The following is a 19323-nucleotide window of genomic DNA, read 5'->3' as shown; positions in this document are numbered from 1 at the left end:
ACAGCACCTGGACATCTTGCAGTCATTGAGTTGAGCGTGAGCTCCTCTGTATATCAAAGTATTCTGAAGTCAAATGTGAGGTTGCCTGACTGACACCTGAAGCTTGCCTGAAACTGGGTCATGCAAAAGGACAATGATCCCTAACACAACACCAAATCTATAACAATGGCTGAAAAAGAAAAGAATTAAGGTGTTGCAAAGCTTAGAGCTGTAAACAAATGCAAATAAATGCCAATTAACCTCAAATGAACTGAAGTAACATGGTACAAACTACTGATTCATGGGATGTATTTATTTTTTTCACTGTGAAAACTTTCACATGACTCTATGCCATCAGGATGTCTTGCAAACGTGCAGTATTAGACTGAAATGGCAAAGACTAAATGGGAAATCAAACTGAACATTTTAGAAAGAATTACATGACAGTCAGTTAGTATCCATATCTGTGTTCAGTCCAGAATCAGTCCAGACTGCTATGTTATAATATGTTAAAAGTCAAGTCCTTCACCTCACACTGACTTGTATAAAAAGGTGTGAGATGATTAGCAAATATGTATTTATAGAAGAGATTAAAAAAGGTATGCCATTGACATTACAGATTAATGTTTCTGCTTATAAGCTTGTGTAAGAAAATGAAATGAACCTCAAGTGTTTTGAAACTAGGTTTGATATAGTCATCTGTGATCGGTCACCTTGGCTGTGAAGGTTCTTGGCTCATAGGTCTATTTAATGCTAGACAGTATTTTTTTTTTTTTTTATAGAGTAAATGGATTGGGAGGTATTTTATGTAATACATATATTAGATCAAACGTTTTGGGTAACTAATCCCTTTTTCTCAGTTCCTGAAAGTATTCTAAGATGAGAAGGTTCTGCTAGACCCCGGGGCTGCTGTGGTTTGGTTTAATGTGTTTATAAATGTTAACTTTGGGGCAGTGTACTGCACACTGAGGTAGAGCCATAAAATGGCTTATAAACGAAAGAAACTATAAATCTATTAAATCGGTGGAAAACCTGCAAGAACAGGAGGGAATAAAGTGGGTATCTGAGAGAGCATACTGCACACGTGCCTCGTAAAATCACAGATTTGAATAAAATAAATAATAAAGAAAACAATGTGATCTGAAATTTAATCATTAATTTGTTCAGCCAGAGAGAAGACATGATCCAACTTCACAAGGCGCTGACTGGTTTCAAAAAATAAACCTGTCTCACCAGTCACTTTATTAGGTACACCTGTTCAACTTCTTGTTAATACAAATAACTAATTAGCCAATCAGAAGTAAGTTAGATAAGTAAGTAAGATAGAAGATGACCTGCTGAAGTTCAAATTGAGCCTCAGAATGAGGAAGAAAAGTGATTTTAAGTGACTTTGAACATGGCATGGTTTTTTACACAACACATCAAACGTAGATACAGATTAGCTTCAGCAGCAGATGACCACACCAGCCGAAGTAACCTATGAATTGAGGTTACCGTTGCACAGGTTCTCCAAAATTGGAAAACGGATAATTATAAAAACATTGTCTGATCTGATGAGTCTTGATTTCTGCTGTGATGCATGAATGATCGACCAACAGGCATTGATCCACTGTGTGAGTTGTTTGAAAATATTTTGGTAGCCTTGGAGCAAAAACCACAGCCTACCTGGATGTCGCTGCTCACCATGTCCACCTCTTTATGGCCACAGTGTGCCCATCATCTGATGGATACCTCCAGCAGTGTAACACACCATGTCACAATGCTCAGATAATCTTAGACTGGCTTCTTGAACAAGACAGAGTTCTAAAATGTTTCCAAATGGCCTATCTGGAGCATCTTTGCAATGTGGTGGAACGGGACATTCCTATCGTGGATGTGCAGCCAACAGTTGTACGGTTACCATCTGATGATGTCGTGCCAATGCGGCCAAAATCTCAGAGGAATGTTTTCAGCACCTTGTTGGATGCAATGAAGAATTCAGGCAATTCTAAATAAAAAAGTAAAAGGAATCCAACCTACTACTGACAGGATATACCTAATACCTAGTTCTTTAAAGGTCCATTTGAGTTTAAGTTGTAATGTCTTCAGGTTCTTATTTTTGTTTTTCTTCTCTAATGTTATAGCGGTAAAAATGTAATTAAATAAAGTCCTAAGAATTTTTTTGATTCTTCTGCTGAATTGAGTTCGTCTGACTGCACTGGAAAGTGTAGCAGTGAACATATTAGCTGCTTACTTTTGGCTGCTCCCTTATTCACAAGGGGCTGATTAATTTGGCAGCTTTTTCTTATTATTATTTCTAACACTCGATGACCTTCCTGATGGGGAACAGAGAGATCTATAGAACCAGCTATATATTGCTGATTAGGTGAATACATAAACCACTATACTGAAACTACTCTGGCTTCTGTTGGTCTGTGTATTGTGAGTAGGCTATAAAGGCTACTACACAAGTGTTTCAGGTGAAGAAAACTTAAGCTTTGTATCATCAGCAAATCTTCATTTTTTCTGCTTAACATTAAAAATCCAGATGTGAAAAACTGCTCTGGTGTAAATGAGAACTTCCCTTCCTTGTGGTCTCAATACTGCAATAAACCTTTTTTTTTTTTATAGCTGCTACGTACAGGGACAACTACCTCATTAAAGCCTTAGCTGCCACTGTGGTGACTGCTCTGATGCTGCACTCAGTTCTGTTCCCTGCTATTCTGTTGTACTGTGTTCTGACAGGCTGATCAGTGCAAAAGGCTGTTGTTGTTTTCATGATGAGAATGGAGTTGTGCAATGCCCTTAGCATGGTGTCAACTGGTGTAGCCTCTGCGATTTACAGCCAGAGGCAATAGCTTTTTCACTCTGAGTGGGAAAGCAAAAGAATAGGGGCCGAGAGCATGAGGGAGCAAATATGACAGAGTAGGAAGGAGAAGCGCTGAAGTGTGTTTATGCAACTGAAAATGTCTTCAGCGGCTCTATTGACAGATGTATCCTCTCTAACAGGCTCTAGTCTGGGGACATTATTTGTGGATTTTAAAAGTTTGATTTGGATTTAAATCATTTCTCATGACAAAGACAAGTCTGTTGAACTACATATGAAGATGTTTTGTGTCTGTGTTGTACTAATGTTGCCATGCATACGGTAAATGTTTAAAATATGTGCAGCTGTATTTATCACATTTTAAAGAGCAGTGGCGGTTTGGGATATTACTCTTTGATGTATATTTTTAAATGTCAAGAAACATTTCGATACATCCTTAATCCTTTGGTGTTCTTTGCTGAATGTACTGCCAGTTCTAGCTTTAAATTGCCGACAATCCTCCATGTTGCATTTATCGGTATTGAATATTACACTCGGTGTGAGGTACAGCGGAGAATAATGCCAGGATTGGAGTTGTGCTGCTTTTTGTAACAGCATGCTACTTGTAGCCAGCGCTTTGGACTCAACTCTGTCAGGAACAAACAGGATTATGTGTTTACAGGAAATTACTGTGTGTAAAGTGGTAGAGCATACTCTGAGCATCAGTGAACCAATGAGAAGTAATAAAAACACACCATAAAATGTAACTTATTGGAATCCACGCACGGTAAGTTATTACACGGTATCCATTCATCCATCCATCCTATTTTCTGCCCTTTAACTGGTGACAAGCGCAGGAGGACATTGAGGTGTTCCCAAGCCAGCCGAGAGTATGTCCTAGAACTGTATGAGAGACTCCTTTTAGTAGGACATGCCGAAAACACCCCATCTGTGATGCCCTTTTCATATGCCCGATGTGGAAAAGAAGCGGTTCTGCACTGAGCCCCTCCCGAATGATTAAATCCCCTACCTTGTCCTAAAGGGAGAGCACAACGTTATTTCAGCGGAAGCTCATTTTCACCGCCTGTGTCCCTAATCTCATTCTTTCAGTCTCTACCTAGAACTTGTGGCCGTAGGTGAGGTAAGGGAACATAGACCGATAAATCGACAGCTTCACTTTCACACCCAGCTCTGTCTTCACCACGGCAGATTAGTAAAGCATCTGCATCGCTGCCAATCCACACTGATCCATCTATCATTCTCCCACTCCACTCTCCTCTCACTTGTGAAAGAGACCCCAATAAACTTCTCCATTTGGGAGAGCAGCTCTATGACCTGGAAAGGGAACTCCACGCCCTTTCTGGCTGAAAACTGTGGCTCGAGACTTGGAGGTGCTAACTCTCCTTCCCACCATTTCACACTCGACTGCAAACTACCCCAGTGTGAGCCAGAGGTAGATGTCTGATGAAGCCAAAAGATCTACATAATCCACAAAAGGTATTCCTGAGGCCACCAAAGCATTCTACCACTGTATAGCAGTACAGTACATGCTATACTGCAGTTTTATTTATGTCAGAATTGTGAGTAAGCGCAGTTTACTAAAGATCTTAGCTTTAATACCACAGATTGTATTCAAATGATAGATTAAATAGTAAAGCCAGCACTGAAAAGCCTCAGGAGGTGACTCTAGTGGAAAAACAAGTCAGGCTTTATAGAAGTAGGTGGGAAAAACAACTCTGGCTTCCCTGATGTTTGACCTCAGTAAACACTTTCCTAATTAGTTTATGTTTGCAATTGCTAGGCTCAGGTCTTATTAAATAAAAGATGATGCTTATTTGGTAAATTATGGTGTTTATCAGAGATAAAAAGAATAATCAGGCAGGATATGCTTTAGGGTGAGCCTGCTTTGTATGAGTGTAGTCTTAAATTTCCAGTTTTAAAACTGCGCGATTGTGACAGTGGAAGGCTTCAGGGCTTCAAAATGAGACTTCATGAACTTATGGCTATATCTACCACGTTCTATATACAGTGTATTATTAGTGTTGCATTTATTTAATTTTGAAATATTTTGTTGTAAAACAGTTATGTTGTCTGACAGCATATTGCAAGAAGATATTCACACATGTTCCAGTACCAAATTCATACTAATTACATTAAGTTCTTATCACAGTATTACATGTTGTTTGTTGCCTATTGAAAATGAACTTATTTGTCTTCTGCTAATAGCAGACAGTGTTTGCATCTGTCTTTGAATGAAACTCTAAAATTATGCCTTTTCTGTTACCAGTCTCTTACACTTATTCTATCTCGTCTCAGGTGTTCACTGAGAAGCCGTACCAACCAAAAATGATTTAGCTGTTTTCCATCTGTGGCCACTTCATCTAATTCCTTTGTGCAACTGATAAAAATAAAAAATATTTAGCTTGTACACAGCCTAAAGTGAGTCCTTAATATTGAATCAGTGCACACCTCCAGCTTAAAAATGATTATTAATGAAGCCAACAATTACTCATCCCAGTCTAATTGGTTATAGCTTTATTAAATGCAGGTTGGTGACGTGCTTCTCAACACAATTTTCTAGAGAGACTGTAACACAGTACATACCTGAACCCTGATGTGCTTCAAGTTGATACAAAGTAACATAAAACTGTACGGAACTAGGACTAACCTTTTTTTTCCCTACACGTATTATAAAGACAAAGCCTCAGCATCCTTATTAGCACCACAGCCTGTTGTCTGTTGCTTAGTAACCGATGTCAGCTTAGCTTCAGAGTGTTGGACATTTCTGCATAATGTTCAGTTTGGTTTCATTGTTGTATGAGAATCTAGAGAGTGAAAGTATGGGAGAGAGGAGCGTTAGGCAGAGAGGTCAGGGGACAGATTGAGATTTGAATGTGAGCTGGAGGTGAAGCTGTTATAGCATGACGGCGCAGATATATTCTGCCAAGTCATGATTCTCGCCTCGCTCCATCCGTCTGGAACGCAGCTCACATCAAATCCTCTTCATTCATCACTGCTGCTGTGTGCTCAGTGCTGACAAACGTGTAAAGAAGTGAAGTGATGAGCATGATTAGAAATTCATTTTTGTGTGTTCAGAATTAAAATGGGAATTTTATTCAGTTAAATTGGGACTTTTGGAGTAGTCAGCATCCTCTCTGGTGAAACCTTTGGTAGTAATGTTATCTGTTGTTTTATTTTTTACCTGTCAAGCTCTTATTAAGTCTTCTTTGTCTCTTAATTTATTTTTCTTTACTCTGCTGTACAGTACCTCTGAAATGTTAAAGTAGTTTCAAGTTATCCATGCATGAAAAATCATCTTCTGTCAGGTACTGAATGAGATGCAGAGAAAAATGGCTTTAAAATGTGCTAATTTTGTGGTTTTGGTCACAGACAAGTTTTAGAGAATATCTACCCCATTTACAGCTGAGTGCTGTAGCGAGAATAACGCAGGATGTAAGTCACTGAGTCGTTTTCACAAATTTATCAATTAAGACTTTTTTTTTCTCCCTCTTTCTTTTCGCAGACATTTCCAGAATATCATACTATGCCGGTGAGTACAATTTGAGTTGTTTTCAATATATGAAGGTATTATGTCTATTTTCTATCAACTAATGATAGGAATTAAAAAACTATTGAGTTTAGTTGAGTTTAGGAATCAATTCTGTGAAAGTTAAAAAAAAATTGTAATATCAAGGTATTGTCAAATTTCCTAGATGTGTATTTTTTTAAATACATACTCGTGTTCTATCAAAAAAAAGTAAAATCGTGGAGCCCTTTCTTTATTAACTTTCTAGCTTTTTATTTCACAAACTGGTGAGCAAATTAGTGTTTGTCGCCCTGCTCAGATGTGATGTAGCATATGCTGCTGGAAAAACTATGACATGATTTGTAAATTACTCTAAACATCTTTTTCTGTTCTGTAGAAGATATTTTCATACTGGTGTATGTTGGTAAGGATTTACCATTATTTGGCTAAAATATATCAGCAGGCTTTATTTTAAACATTGTTTAAATCATGTAAAATGTTTAAAGCCAGTATAAACAATGCAGGCTAATATGTGAAGTATACAGTACATGAATGGTTATATCAGCTTTATTTTGAATATACTTTCCTTTTGCAACCTTTTTGTTGAATAAAAGTGGATATTGTACATAGTTTGGTTTAGAGCACTTGTACAGAGGTGCTGTTCTGCTTTTTCCTTTTTATTTTTAAATCAGATGTTATTTGATATTATCGCAGACTTAAACAAGGCCAGTGTTACTGAGAGCGGTTTGAAGTTGAGCGGAATAATTTTAAAGGTATAGATGAGACATTTTATAGCCCTTAGCACCAGTATCTCTCCATAGCTGTTGCTAGGTAACTGTTGATCCTACTGTATGTCTACAGGCAGGATGCTGAATATTCTGAGCTGAGAAAGACCAAAACAAAATTTACATTTCTTAACTCTGGGAGTTCTCTAATGCCAAAGTTGAAGTTGGCACAAACCTGTAATCACATGAAGCTTCCTCAGTTTGCTGGAAAACGACAACAATAAACCATCCAGCGTGCAGACTGGCAGAATGTAACCTTTGTGGCTGATAATGGCACAGGGTAAACTTCCTCTATAACACCTTCTGGACACAGTTTCTGTCCTGTAACAGTCAAATAGTGATATGATGCAAAAAACATAAAACAAAGATCCCGAGTCATTTCTTTGCAGTAGCAGCATTACACTTTCTCCTCTCTGTTTGCACAGCATGTATCCAGAGCCAAGTTTTAGAAATGCACTCACCGGCCACTGCATTAGTTATGCACACATTGCTAGTGCTGGCTAGGACCTCCTTTCGCTTCCAGAATTGGCTTAATTTGTGTCATAGATTCAACAAGGTGCTGGAAACATTCCTCTGAGATTTTGGTTCATAATGGCGCAGTGGCTGAAGACATCTATGGTGTGAATATCCCATTCTAGTACATCTCAACGATACTCTATTGGGTTAAGATCTGGTGACTGTGGTGGCCAGTGAACTTCTGTTATGGAGAAATCAGTTTGAGATGATTTGAGCTTTGTGATGTCTTAATCTGAGGAAGCAGCCATCAGAAGATGGGTACACTGTGGTCATAAAGGGATGCACATGGTCAGCAGCAATTCTCAGGTCGGATGTGGTTTTTAAACATTGCTCAGTTGGTACGACAAACATTACTGTGCACCACAACCAGCAGCCTGAACCTGTGATACACGGCAGGATGGATGTCTGCTTTTATGCTGGGTACGCCAAATTTTGACCTAGCCGTCTGAATATTGCATCAAAAATAGAGGCTCGTCAGTTCAGACAATTCTTTTTCCATTATTCTGTTATTTAATTTGGTGAGCGAGAGTGAATTGTAGCTTCAGTTTCCTGTTCTTAGCTGATACGAGTGGCATTCGATGTGGGCTTCCTCTTCCATCCTGGTGCACAGTTTGAACTTCATAGCCTCTGTTGACATTACATTAATTAAGAGTCTTAATCAGGTATACCTAATAAAGTGGCGAATTTATTGTAATAATTTTATTTTCTGAATATTAAACACAAAAAGTTGCCTTTTTGATATATTTGCAGAATTAACTAACTAAAAATGTTTGTGCTATTCTATTTGGTTTACTTTTTTGTTCAATAAAAAAGTAAAGTAGACATCCTAGCATTTAAACACGTTTCCTGTATGGCTGGGCATACTCGGTGAGTAATTGCTTGCAGCGCTTAGCCACTAGAAGCTTAGCTGTAAAGCGTTCACAACATCTTGTGCGTTGTCACATTAGAGGGATTGAATGTTGGAGTGCTTTGCTGCCAGTGAAGCTCGCAGGCTGCAGGAGCAGGTGAAATATGTGTGGAGAGGAGGAGAGCGTGGACAGAGGGCAGTGTAGACCTGCTGAGGGCTGCAGAGTCAAAAGGGGGAGGGATGGTGTAGAGAAATGTAGACAAACAAATGTCGTAAGTGGTAGGAGAGTGGAATGTGTGTTTTCAGTGGCTAATCACTAATCTTGGTAAAACCGTGGGTGTGTGTGTGACAGGTTTGTGTGTTCATATAATTGTTTATTAAAGTCACCGGGTCCTTTTTAGCATTCTGTCCAATCAGCGCACCTACTTTCCACTGCATCAAGTCTCATTTACAATGTTTATATCTATCTTTCTTCCTGCTTCTGTTCCGTGTGCCCCCCCCCCCCCCCCCCCCCCCCCCTTCTGCCTTACACACACGCACACCTCTGCAAACACACCAACATCCCCCTCCCCTCCATGGTTGTGCCTGTTAGCAATCCGAGCAGCTTTTTCGCAGTGTGGTCGCAGCAGCTTAAACCTAAAACACAGCAGAGGAGAAACACTTGGCTCACAGACGCGCACTCTCACTTTTTGCTGACACTCACATGCAGTCACTTTGATTTCATATTTCCTATGCATTTCGCTCTCTCTCGCTCTCTCAGACGCGCACACACACATATGGGAACTCTAATACACCCTTTTTGGCTTACACTCAGTCTGATCTTCATGCTTTTCGGTGCACTCATTTTGACTCCCTAAAGATTTTGCTGGATGAGCAGTCTGTGTGTGCGCGTGCGTGTGTTTGGGTGTATCTGTGTATGTCTGAGAGGTTGGAAGTTATGTTGTAACTGCTCTCGCTTCTTTTCCGCCGCCACAGAAGAAAGACTAAGCAACACACCGCTGCCTGACTTCGAAATGGATTTACAGCATCAAACCTGCTCTTGCTAAATATTTTTCCCTTTTTTTTTTTAGTCCTGCTTCCATCCTGCTCTTCTTTTTTTTTCTTTTCTTCATTCACTTATGTCCCGCTCTAGCGTCAGATACCTGCTCTGACCTGGTTAACTCCTGCTGGCTCTGAGCATTGTGGGAAAGCTTTGGAGGACGTGAGGCTCAGCTTCTCCCTGAGGTTTCTCTGCTTCTCTTTCATCATTCCGCTCGCTTCATTTCTTCTCTTTTTTTCCCCATCTCAAAATGTTCTTTTCCACTCATCTTTAATTCTAACTGTATCTCATTTTTCTAATTTTTATTTCTTTCAGCTTTATGTCTTTGCTCTTTCTTTATCCCCCTTGCTTCAGTCACTCTTATTTTCCTCTCCCTCACTAGGCTCATTTTCTGTGCCCTACATTTTTGTGTCTTTTTCACTGATGCCTGTTTCTCTGGTCTCCTTGCTGTGATCTGCGTTGCCATCCCCTCTGGACAGCATTGTGGATTTACAGAACAGAACTGCTACCTTCCTTTGGAAAATGATCGCTTGATGTGATTTTATGGAGTCCTACGTATCCAGTGAGCGCTGTCACTTTTATTTTGTATCCTGGAAATTTGACGTGTAATGCCAAACCCCGGTGGCTGAAGATTTATGGCTGCAGGAAAGAAACCTTTGAGTTTATTATCAAGGATTGATATATTGGATCACTAACTCCCTACCGATGACCTGAATTTGATATTTTGTGGGAATTTATTGGCCTACAAGATGGCCTAATAGGGAAGGAAATCATCAGTCATGAGAATCTTTTTCTGGAAGCTTCCAGTGAAGTGTCCTTGAGCAAATTACTGAATTATCTTTACCCTCAGAGGCTCAGTCTCCTTGGGGTGAAAGAGCTTCCTGACAGAGGATCGTTACATATTACGTTGCAAAATTTTCTGTGTGAAAGGACATGGCAAGAGTCAGACCGGCTGATTACTAAGACCAGGAATCCAAGTTGATGACTCCTGAAGTGGAGTAATGTTTCAAAAAGCTGTGGAGAAATGAGTTGCAGTCTTGTGATTGGAGCTTGGATTTTCTCACCAAATATTAGACATGAAATATTTATAAATTAGATTATTATGCACAAGAAGCCCTGATGGACCTCTGTGTCAGTATTATTTAAAAGCTATTGGATCTTCTCTATCAGCTGCACTTTTAGTCTAATGTAGTGACTGCTACAGCATAGACAGCAAGCCAGCCAGTGTTTTCTCTGTTTGATGTGTCGTCAGTACAAAAGATATTTGACACTCTTTATTTCCTCCTATTAGTTTATTTCCTTTACTGGCATTACTTTCAATTCTGGGATGCTAATTGATTTTTTTTTTTTTACTACGATATTTTTTTTTTTACAATCAATAAGCTTTTTACCAAAAAGACTCCAGTCACCAGCACAACAAATTCCCACTGTTTTTCACATCTTGTTGATTTTTTTTTTTTTTCAACGGGTGTCTTCAGATTTATCTACCTGGAATCTTTTTTTAAAATTGTTGCATAAAGCCCAATGAGGAATTGCCCCTAGTCATAGGCTCTATGCTGTTTTTAGGGCCCAGTAGTTTTGTCTGGGCCCCGTGGCCACACCTGGAATTGCTCCCCCTACAGTACAAATGGAGAGCAGCGGCTGCATCCCTCTCTGCTGGACCAAGGGGGGGTGCATTTATGCACAGCACCCCTTACCAAGTAGGTATTAAGAAGCATCAGTAGAGAAATTGGAGATGTATACTATGCATTGTCTAGTTAGTACTTTCTGCTGTTTATTTCACTTAATTCTCGCTCTTTATGACTATAACATTAAATCCATAATAATTGGTGATGCAGTATCTTGAAGGCAGTGCACTGTTCTTTCATTAGGTGCACATATGGTAAATGATTGTGTTTGCCAGTGGATATAGGTATCCTGAACAAGATGAATTGTACTTTTCATCACGCTGAGCTTTGGGTGTTTTCACAGTATGCTACAGGCATAATGATCTGTACTGTTTCTGTTTGCTGTCAGAATTTGTTACATGTCAGGTCCAGTTGCAACAATGGCTGAACTTAACTTAGTTAGTTGCCGACGCTGTCTAATAAGAGTGTATGTCAGTCCATGTTTACAGCACTTGAGTCAAACCTCGGTTGCTGTATTTGTACTTGCAAGACACAACAAGTTGCTCCTGATGCACTGATTGGAGTGTGAGTGTTAGATAGAAACAGATTAAAAAACGTGCTTATGTGAATGAGACATGTTGTATAAAGTGCTTTTAGTGTTAAAGTAGTATATATGGTTGCTTTTTTGTCAGTATTAAACTGTTGAAATATTTGCAACTAATGTTTAGCCTTCACATGTCTGCTCCTCAGTCTAATATAGATTATGCGCATCCTTTGAAGTAGAGAGAGAAATACGTGGAGAGGGGGGAAGCAGAGGAAATTGAAGATGAGAGGGAGGAAGGAGGAGAGGTGGTTCAATAGGACAGGAGGATCAAATGGACTTGTGAAGGCAGTGGCTAAAAGGTCTGTAAGTATGTGAGAAGAGAGAAGGGATGTGTTTAAGAGGATGAGAAGAAAAGAGCAGATGAAGAGTGAAAGCATGGGGAAAGAAGCTTTTGGGATTTTTGATACATGAGAAATGGAAGTAAACGGAAAAAATTGTGACATTTTCAGAAAGATAGGCTTGATGTGAGAGATGTGAACGAGTGAGGAGGAAGAAAAGAGAAAGGCAATGGTACAGAGATGGCGATGGCAAGCCACTGCTGCCAAGCCTCTGCTTCCCCAGGGTTGTGCTAACCCCAGTAACCCAGATACCCGTTAGAAAAGGAGATAAACCATCCTCCAGCTGCTGCTGCTGTGGGACTGAGCTCAACTCCAGCCTTCTGTGGTTCAACAGGCTTACTGTCAGTCAGTGGAGCCCCACTGAGAGCGCGGGCAGTGGGTCTGGAAGCTGCCCGCACCCCTCCTGGCTGTCTACTTGGCCTAGTTGATTTGATTCATGTCTTCACGCTTGTGTGTGTGTGGGAGGGCTTGCATGTGGGAATTTAGTGCAATTGCACTGAGCAGAGATTGGTGGAAATGAGAGATGATGTCATTTACCTTATGTTGTGTAGGGCACCTATTTTAAAACGGTTATTAATTTGCATTTAGAGCCATACGTGTTATAAAGTGCCCTAATTGTCACTGAGTGAGTGTGTATGTATATACGTGTGTGTGTGTGTGCATGCGTGTGCTAATATAATTATTGTAACTATACATTATAGTATTTTTTTCCAACCTATCGTGCATTATATACGTCTTCTCATACTAAATTTCCTACTTACATGTGATGTAAGAGTATGAGGATTATAAAGTGGCTGTATGTCTGCACTGAAATGAAGGTATGCTTACTTCTCTAACAGGATTTAGCAAAGCTGTATGTAGTATTTAGGTTATCGGTGCATGTAGGTGATTTTTGCTCCTGTGTTTTATGTGTTACGATGCTCGAATACTTAATATCTAATCTGACTACCGGCTGACCAAGTGAAAGCAGCAGACCGCAGACTTTGGTTTGTGATTCTGTAGCTAAAATGCTGCAGTTGCTTACATGTAAAAAGAATTCGCAGTCAAAATAATGCCCCCAATACATTTTTTAACATGTCCCTCTGAGACAAGGCATGAAAGCTGGAGCTAGTGCTGTTAAAACAACTGAAGATAATCTGGGCAGCTGCATCTGCAACTCTTTCTGTGCTCACAGTCTGTACAGGGGTTTGCACTAAGAGTGTTTTTAGTGTATATTTACCACAACTAAAAATACAAAAGACATTGCTTTGCTCACCCAGTTACACAATATCCAACCAAAGGGGAAAGAAAAAACCCCAGCAAACCATTCTAATGCGATTTCAGTCAGTGAACATGCACAGTAAACTAAACTGAGAAGATTCATATGCCAAAAGCATTTCATGAGCAATGTCAGCAAATGGTTTGTCATACCTGTACTTTAAAGTGCTGGGTTGATACTTTACAAGGAATGGTTCAGAAAGCCTGGAATTTTGAAGCATAAAGCAGAGCTGATTTGCATATATCGCCTTATGAAACTTGAAATTTCAGCTGCTGTCAGAGTAACAGTGGAGGGATTATAAATGTTCTTTGCTGCAAAAACTCACTAATATATTTATTATGTGCAACGAAATGTTTTACCTTTAACTTATCTCATCAAATAAATTCAGCAGTTATTGAAAAGAAGGTGGTATTATTAATGGGATTATTGAGGATTGTGACAGGCCATGTAATAATCCTAATACCAGAAGTAAAATTATAATTGGATGATGACAGTAAGAGGGGCATTTATAATCTAATCTACTAATCTACTTTATTCGTGCCTTGAGGATTTGTTGGTTGACCATTTCACACTGACCTATATGTATTACAAGGACACAATGAGCATTTTCGCTATTCAGAATATAACCTCGTACAGCATGATGTAATCTAGGTAGCATATCAGTTTTGGGACTTCTTTGGTCACTGAAAGGTTGATTTTAATACCACCAATATGGAAAGAATGTGTGCAAAAGAAAATACAGCAATCTTCTGAGCGAACAGAGGTTATCCTTGAGCAAATAAAGCCCCTATCATTGAAAAACGATTTTTTAAAAAACACAAATTTTAACACAAAAAAGCCAATTTTCTTTAGCTGTGGTAAACCCTGGATTCACAGTGAGGGAAGAATAAATGTTTCTATCCAGCTGCAGGTCAAACAGGTTAAGTGCTGAAACGTCTTGCATCTCCATCATTCAGTCTCCATAAGTCTGTCTCTGCTTCGGTTCTTATCGATAGGAAATAATCTGCCTGTGATCCAGCATCTGGTAGATGTTAATGATACAGATCACTTTCACATTTTGTCAAAGATTACACTTTAAATACTGGAAATGAGCCGTGAAGTAATTTTGATTCGCACCACTTGTGCCTAATTTGTTGATGACTGTGATTTCTGATAGCCAGAAATCACAGTCAGCTGAAGGCAGTCCTTGCAGTGGTGATGACTCGACAAAACCCTGCGGGGATGTCCAGGAAGTGAGAGTGTGACACAGGAAGCATCGGGGGGTGGGGGTGTCATGCACAAAAATACAGTCGAACGAGAAACAAATCGGCAACTAATAAAAAAGGATATTGGGTGAAAGAAGAGTGAGAGACAATAACTTGTTTACTTTTGTTTATTAGACAAGCCAGCATTTTTATTGTAGCCTGGTTTATTACTGTGTCTGCCTCCTTTTGATAATAAAGTTTATTATTGTGCTCATATTGTCATTTTGAATTTGGAAACGGGAAATCTGCATTGTGATATTCTGTGATTTATATATTGGTATCAGGGCAGCTATTGTTAACTTTGGATAAATCTATAGTTAATCCTTGAAAAACATCTTTTTTTTCTAATGTTTGTCATTAGAAATGGGACTTAAGGAAAAATGATGGTTACTGTCTGGATCGTGATCGTGTAGAATGAGCTGTCAATGCTGAGATATTGAAACTCAATTTGGTGCACCACTACTTGAGAAATCTTCTGTAAAATGAGCCAAAGCCATTTTTAGCTGGCACCAGTTTTTCCAGAACCGTTTAGTTATCCTCATACAGCTTTTAGATTTTAAGAAACACCACAATAGAGACGGCAGCTTAGCATAGACTCCATCCATGCTATGCTGCAGGTGGGACTGAATGACCAAGCCACTTGCAGTCAGTCAGTCTAAAAGCTGTCCGCCTGGTTGATTTAGCAGTTGTCCTCTATAGCTGCCTAATTTCCCCCTGGTTGAGAATTTTTTAGTAGAAATGTTTATGTGAAGAACTGTGACTTCATTAGCTCCAACTCTAAATCCAAATTCCAAAGTTTCCTTTTCATTTAATGTGTGCAGTGCTTTCTTCATTCATATGATAACCAACTTCGTTTTAAATCAGAATACCAGTTCATTTGAGTACCGGGTCCTTACTGTGTTGCTGTCTTCTTTTCAGAATATGATGGCCAGTTAGCCCTAGCAGGAGCATCCGAGTCAGGCATGGCATCGTCTTCCTACTTGGAACCCAACATCAACCACCCGTCTGCGGGTGGTTGCGGGGTTAAATCCCGGTCTGGAATGCCTGGTGTACCCAGCACCAGTGGCTCTGCTGGAGGTCTAGAGAGACCCCCGGGCTCCATGGAACGCGTTCTTAAGATCTTCCATTACTTTGAGACAAACAGCGAACCATGTACATGGGCTAGCAATATCAGGCACGGAGATGCTACAGACGTCAGGGTAACGTGCACACGTTTCTTACCTGCATAGTTCGGTATTGTTGTTATTTCCCTGATTTTCGCTTTTCTTTTTCTTCATCAAACCATTTGTTTCCACAGGGTGTAATCCAGAAGATAGCGGAGATCCACAAACTGCGCTGTGTTGCCTCTTTAGGTCTCCGCCTGACCCACTTGCGCTCGGACGCTCTCCATTGGTTACACCCTGATTTAGGTGTGTCTCATGTGAGGGAGAAATATGAAAAACAGCACCCGCAAGAAGAGTGGAGGTAAAACTATGAGATTCTGTGTTTTGTGCTTAGCTCCCACTGCTCATTCGGACTATTCTAACTTTTTTTTTTTTTTAACAAATACTATAGAGTAAAATTTAAATATACATAAGCAAGAGCCATTTTATTAATTTTATTTATTTTTGGCCTTTATTCAATAGAGACAGTGTAGATAGACAGGAAAGCAGGGAGGGAGAGAGAGGGCAAGACAAAGTGCAGCAGGTCGGACTCAAACCCAGCCCTACTGCTTTGCAGCCACACAGCATATGGTCACCTGCCCACCCACTGAGGATGGTGCTCCATGGTGGATCAATATCTAACAGTGCTTTTCTTCAGTCATCTTTCCATGAACACCACTGGTTGAAATGGAGCTTCAAACCATGACAGAGCTTTAAACATGTTTCACTGGTTGGCTGTAAACAGTCACTGTCATACCTCTCTCCTCATCTCATCTGTACACACTGACAACAAATTTGGATTCATCACTTCATATGATAATTGCCGCTGATTTTCAGTTGAGATGTGTCAAGTCTTTCGTTTCTTAAGGAAATGCTTTTAGATATTGTTCATTTGCTTCTTTTGGCATTCACTTTTCCCGTTTCCTCAAAATTTTTTAAGGGCAAACTGCACACCGTGCTAAGATATTCAGAGTTTGTTAACAACGTAACTGCTTGAATCCGCTCCAGTTTCTATTCAGCAGCTCTGCTCAGAGCAGTGTGATGACACATTTCTAAGTTAACCCAAGCATGTTTTTTTTCTGCATAACGTTTAGTATTTATCTATCCATATTGTACAGCCTGTACAGTGACTCCAATATACCTGTGATTGACCAGTAATGTCAGTCTTGCATGAGGATATATTGATCAATGGATACCTAAAGTAGCACCAGTACTCACTTGTGGTTGAAAGTATCTCTGTTGTTTAAGCTTGTCTATAAATATGCATAGGTTTAATAAGTAGCTACCTTCCTTCTTTAATGTTGTGATAATGTCAGAAACCAAAGTAAAATGACACCACCTCGTCTCTGACGGGAGTTATTGCAATAAACAGCTGCAACTGACTGCTGCAAACACATGGGCTCCAATAAATCACTTAATGGTAAACTAGGCACTGCACCTTAAATCACTATTTAAACTACTTATACAAGCAGTAAAAAAAGGAAAAACTTAACTTAAATTGGGCTGTTAAAGGTGAATTTGTTGCATGCAGTGAGGATATGTTTTTGGCACTCGTGGTTTCCTAGTATTATATTAAAATGAATAAAGTTTTATTCTTCTCATTTATTTGATGCACCTGCCTAACATTTTGGTCTCTGTGTCGCTGCTTATTTGAGGGCATCTCTGTCCAATTATAGCCTGGATTCAAACTATGCTGGTGCTGGGTGGATGATGTAGATATTGTTACTAACTCTCCTTAAGACTCAGTCCTTTGTCCTGCTGTGATGTGTTACACCCACTCATTAAATTTAAATGAATTCAACAAGAACGAGTTGTTCACACTGCTGACATACAGCAGAGGAGCTCCGCCAGTTGTTGCAGTTCTGCCTTGGAGGGCGGCAGAGCTGCAAGCCCACAGGAGTTTCTGCTGCCGAGCTATTGTTAGAACAGCAGCAGTGGCCCAGGGGATGAACCGACTATCTCACTCCTTTCTCACTCCCTGTGCGATTTATCTCATTCTCTCTCTTACATTCAGTCACTGTTCACTCTCATCCTTCACATCGTTCCCCTCTTTTCTATTAAACACACCATTTTATCTCCTCTGTCATATTCCCTTTTTGTTATAGAACAAACATGTTTTATTCATTCAGTCCTCAGCCTTGATTTTCTTTGCTACCTAACCACAGTCCTGTAACATCAGAGCAGTTTGGAGCTCATTACTCTCCTGACCCACTTCTCTCCCCTGTAGTCACTGCAATATGTCACTCATTAGATAATATATCACTATAAACAATGATGGCCCATCTGGGTGCTTCTGTGACATAGCTATTGGCAAGTGTAACTGCAGGAAGCTCATTATTCTTTATGGTCATACGAGTCCACGAGACATAATGTAGTGAGTACAGAAGGCTACATATTTCAAATATGAGACTCAGTTTTAAGCACATGTTGGCAAACAGCCATCCTGTTGAAGTGACGGAGACTGAGAAAAGCAAGCAAGCTACCAGATGCATCAGTGCTGCTTTGTCACTGACATATACTTTAACCTCTCCATCTTCACAGAAAGCAGAATTTCTAATTCAAAACGCTCTATCATCAGGCAATACTCAAGTTCATTTTGATGGCATGAAACATAATGCAAAATATGCATTTTTTTTTTTAGATATTTCTGCATTATCCCTGAAAAAAATCTTCAGATTCTTTGAAAGCCCATTGATGAATATAACAGTTGTAATTAACTTCACCGTAAGGTACATTATAAAACGTTGGTGTTTATCAGTTAGTAAAACCACAGCAGTTTCCAAGTCAACAGATATTAGTCAATTAGAGACAAACCGCTGTTAAATTGCTAGCCTCAATCTGTCACAGTAGATGTCATGTGACATGTTAAGTTCCTCATTTTTAAAATTTTAAACTGTATGCTTTGAAATCAGTGTGTCTTTTTAATCAAGTAATATCGCTTTAATGATCCTGTAGTTTGTCCAGACACACTTTTTTTTTTTTAAGTGTGTGTGTGTGTGTGTGTGTGTGTGTGAGTGTGAGAGAGAGAGAGCTTATTCCTTCTGTTTTTAGTCCTCAGGCAACTATTGAGCTTGGATACTGCACATTTTTGATTATGAGTTTGTGCATGTGTGTGTATTTGGTATTTGGTAACATTGTTGCTGTCTTTCTCAGGTATGAGTTGCGGATACGGTACTTTCCTAAAGGTTATCTCAGCCATTTTTCTGAAGACAAACCTTCTCTCAACTACCTCTATCACCAGGTGAGGCCACACAACAGGATACTGAATGAAAGAAAACTAGTCTGGTTTTCTTAAGTGACTTCTGTCATTTATTGTCTTCTGTATGATTGCCTCATTTCTGCTATGTCCAAATGAGGCAGACATGTCTTTAAATCATGTAAAAAGATGCCCGTCGTATCTAATATGTATGCTGTTATTAGACATTTCCAGTCCTTAGCTCATTATATTTATTAAAAATCTGCTGCCACACCATGTGTCTCTCCAGGTAAAGAGTGATTACATGCAACACATAGCTGACCAGGTGGATCAAGATGTTGCACTGAAACTGGGCTGTTTGGAAATAAGGTGAGAACGCGCTCATCAGACACACACACATTACAGGTGTTTTGGTATTTGATACACTTCAAACCACAATGAACTTGAGTGTGTCATG

At 39.6% G+C, this 19323-nt stretch overlaps 1 protein-coding gene across 4 annotated transcripts in view; it reads left to right on the top strand.

Moving 5' to 3' along the window:
- Positions 1-19323, top strand: part of LOC146698135 (focal adhesion kinase 1-like) — a 62100-nt gene that overhangs the window by 2509 nt on the left and 40268 nt on the right. For 2 of the 4 annotated variants that reach the window (XM_085473139.1, XM_085473137.1), the window contains exons 1-5: positions 9570-11177; positions 15447-15727; positions 15826-15992; positions 18824-18911; positions 19156-19235. In XM_085473139.1, the coding sequence (XP_085329265.1) occupies positions 11105-11177; positions 15447-15727; positions 15826-15992; positions 18824-18911; positions 19156-19235 (689 nt within the window). In that variant the 5' untranslated portion in view covers positions 9570-11104. Of the gene's footprint in view, positions 1-6287; positions 6315-9554; positions 11178-15446; positions 15728-15825; positions 15993-18823; positions 18912-19155; positions 19236-19323 lie in introns of those variants that run through there. The other 2 variants (XM_085473138.1, XM_085473140.1) reach the window with 2 other exon arrangements.

Source organism: Copadichromis virginalis, linkage group LG11 (assembly GCF_057382275.1).
Source record: "Copadichromis virginalis isolate Kocher_CV1m ecotype Utaka linkage group LG11, C_Virginalis_male_GT1.1, whole genome shotgun sequence".
In the NCBI taxonomy this organism is placed as follows: Eukaryota; Metazoa; Chordata; class Actinopteri; order Cichliformes; family Cichlidae; genus Copadichromis; species Copadichromis virginalis.
The sequence above is the reverse complement of the archived record's forward strand: the minus strand, read 5'-3'. Positions and strand labels throughout refer to the sequence as shown.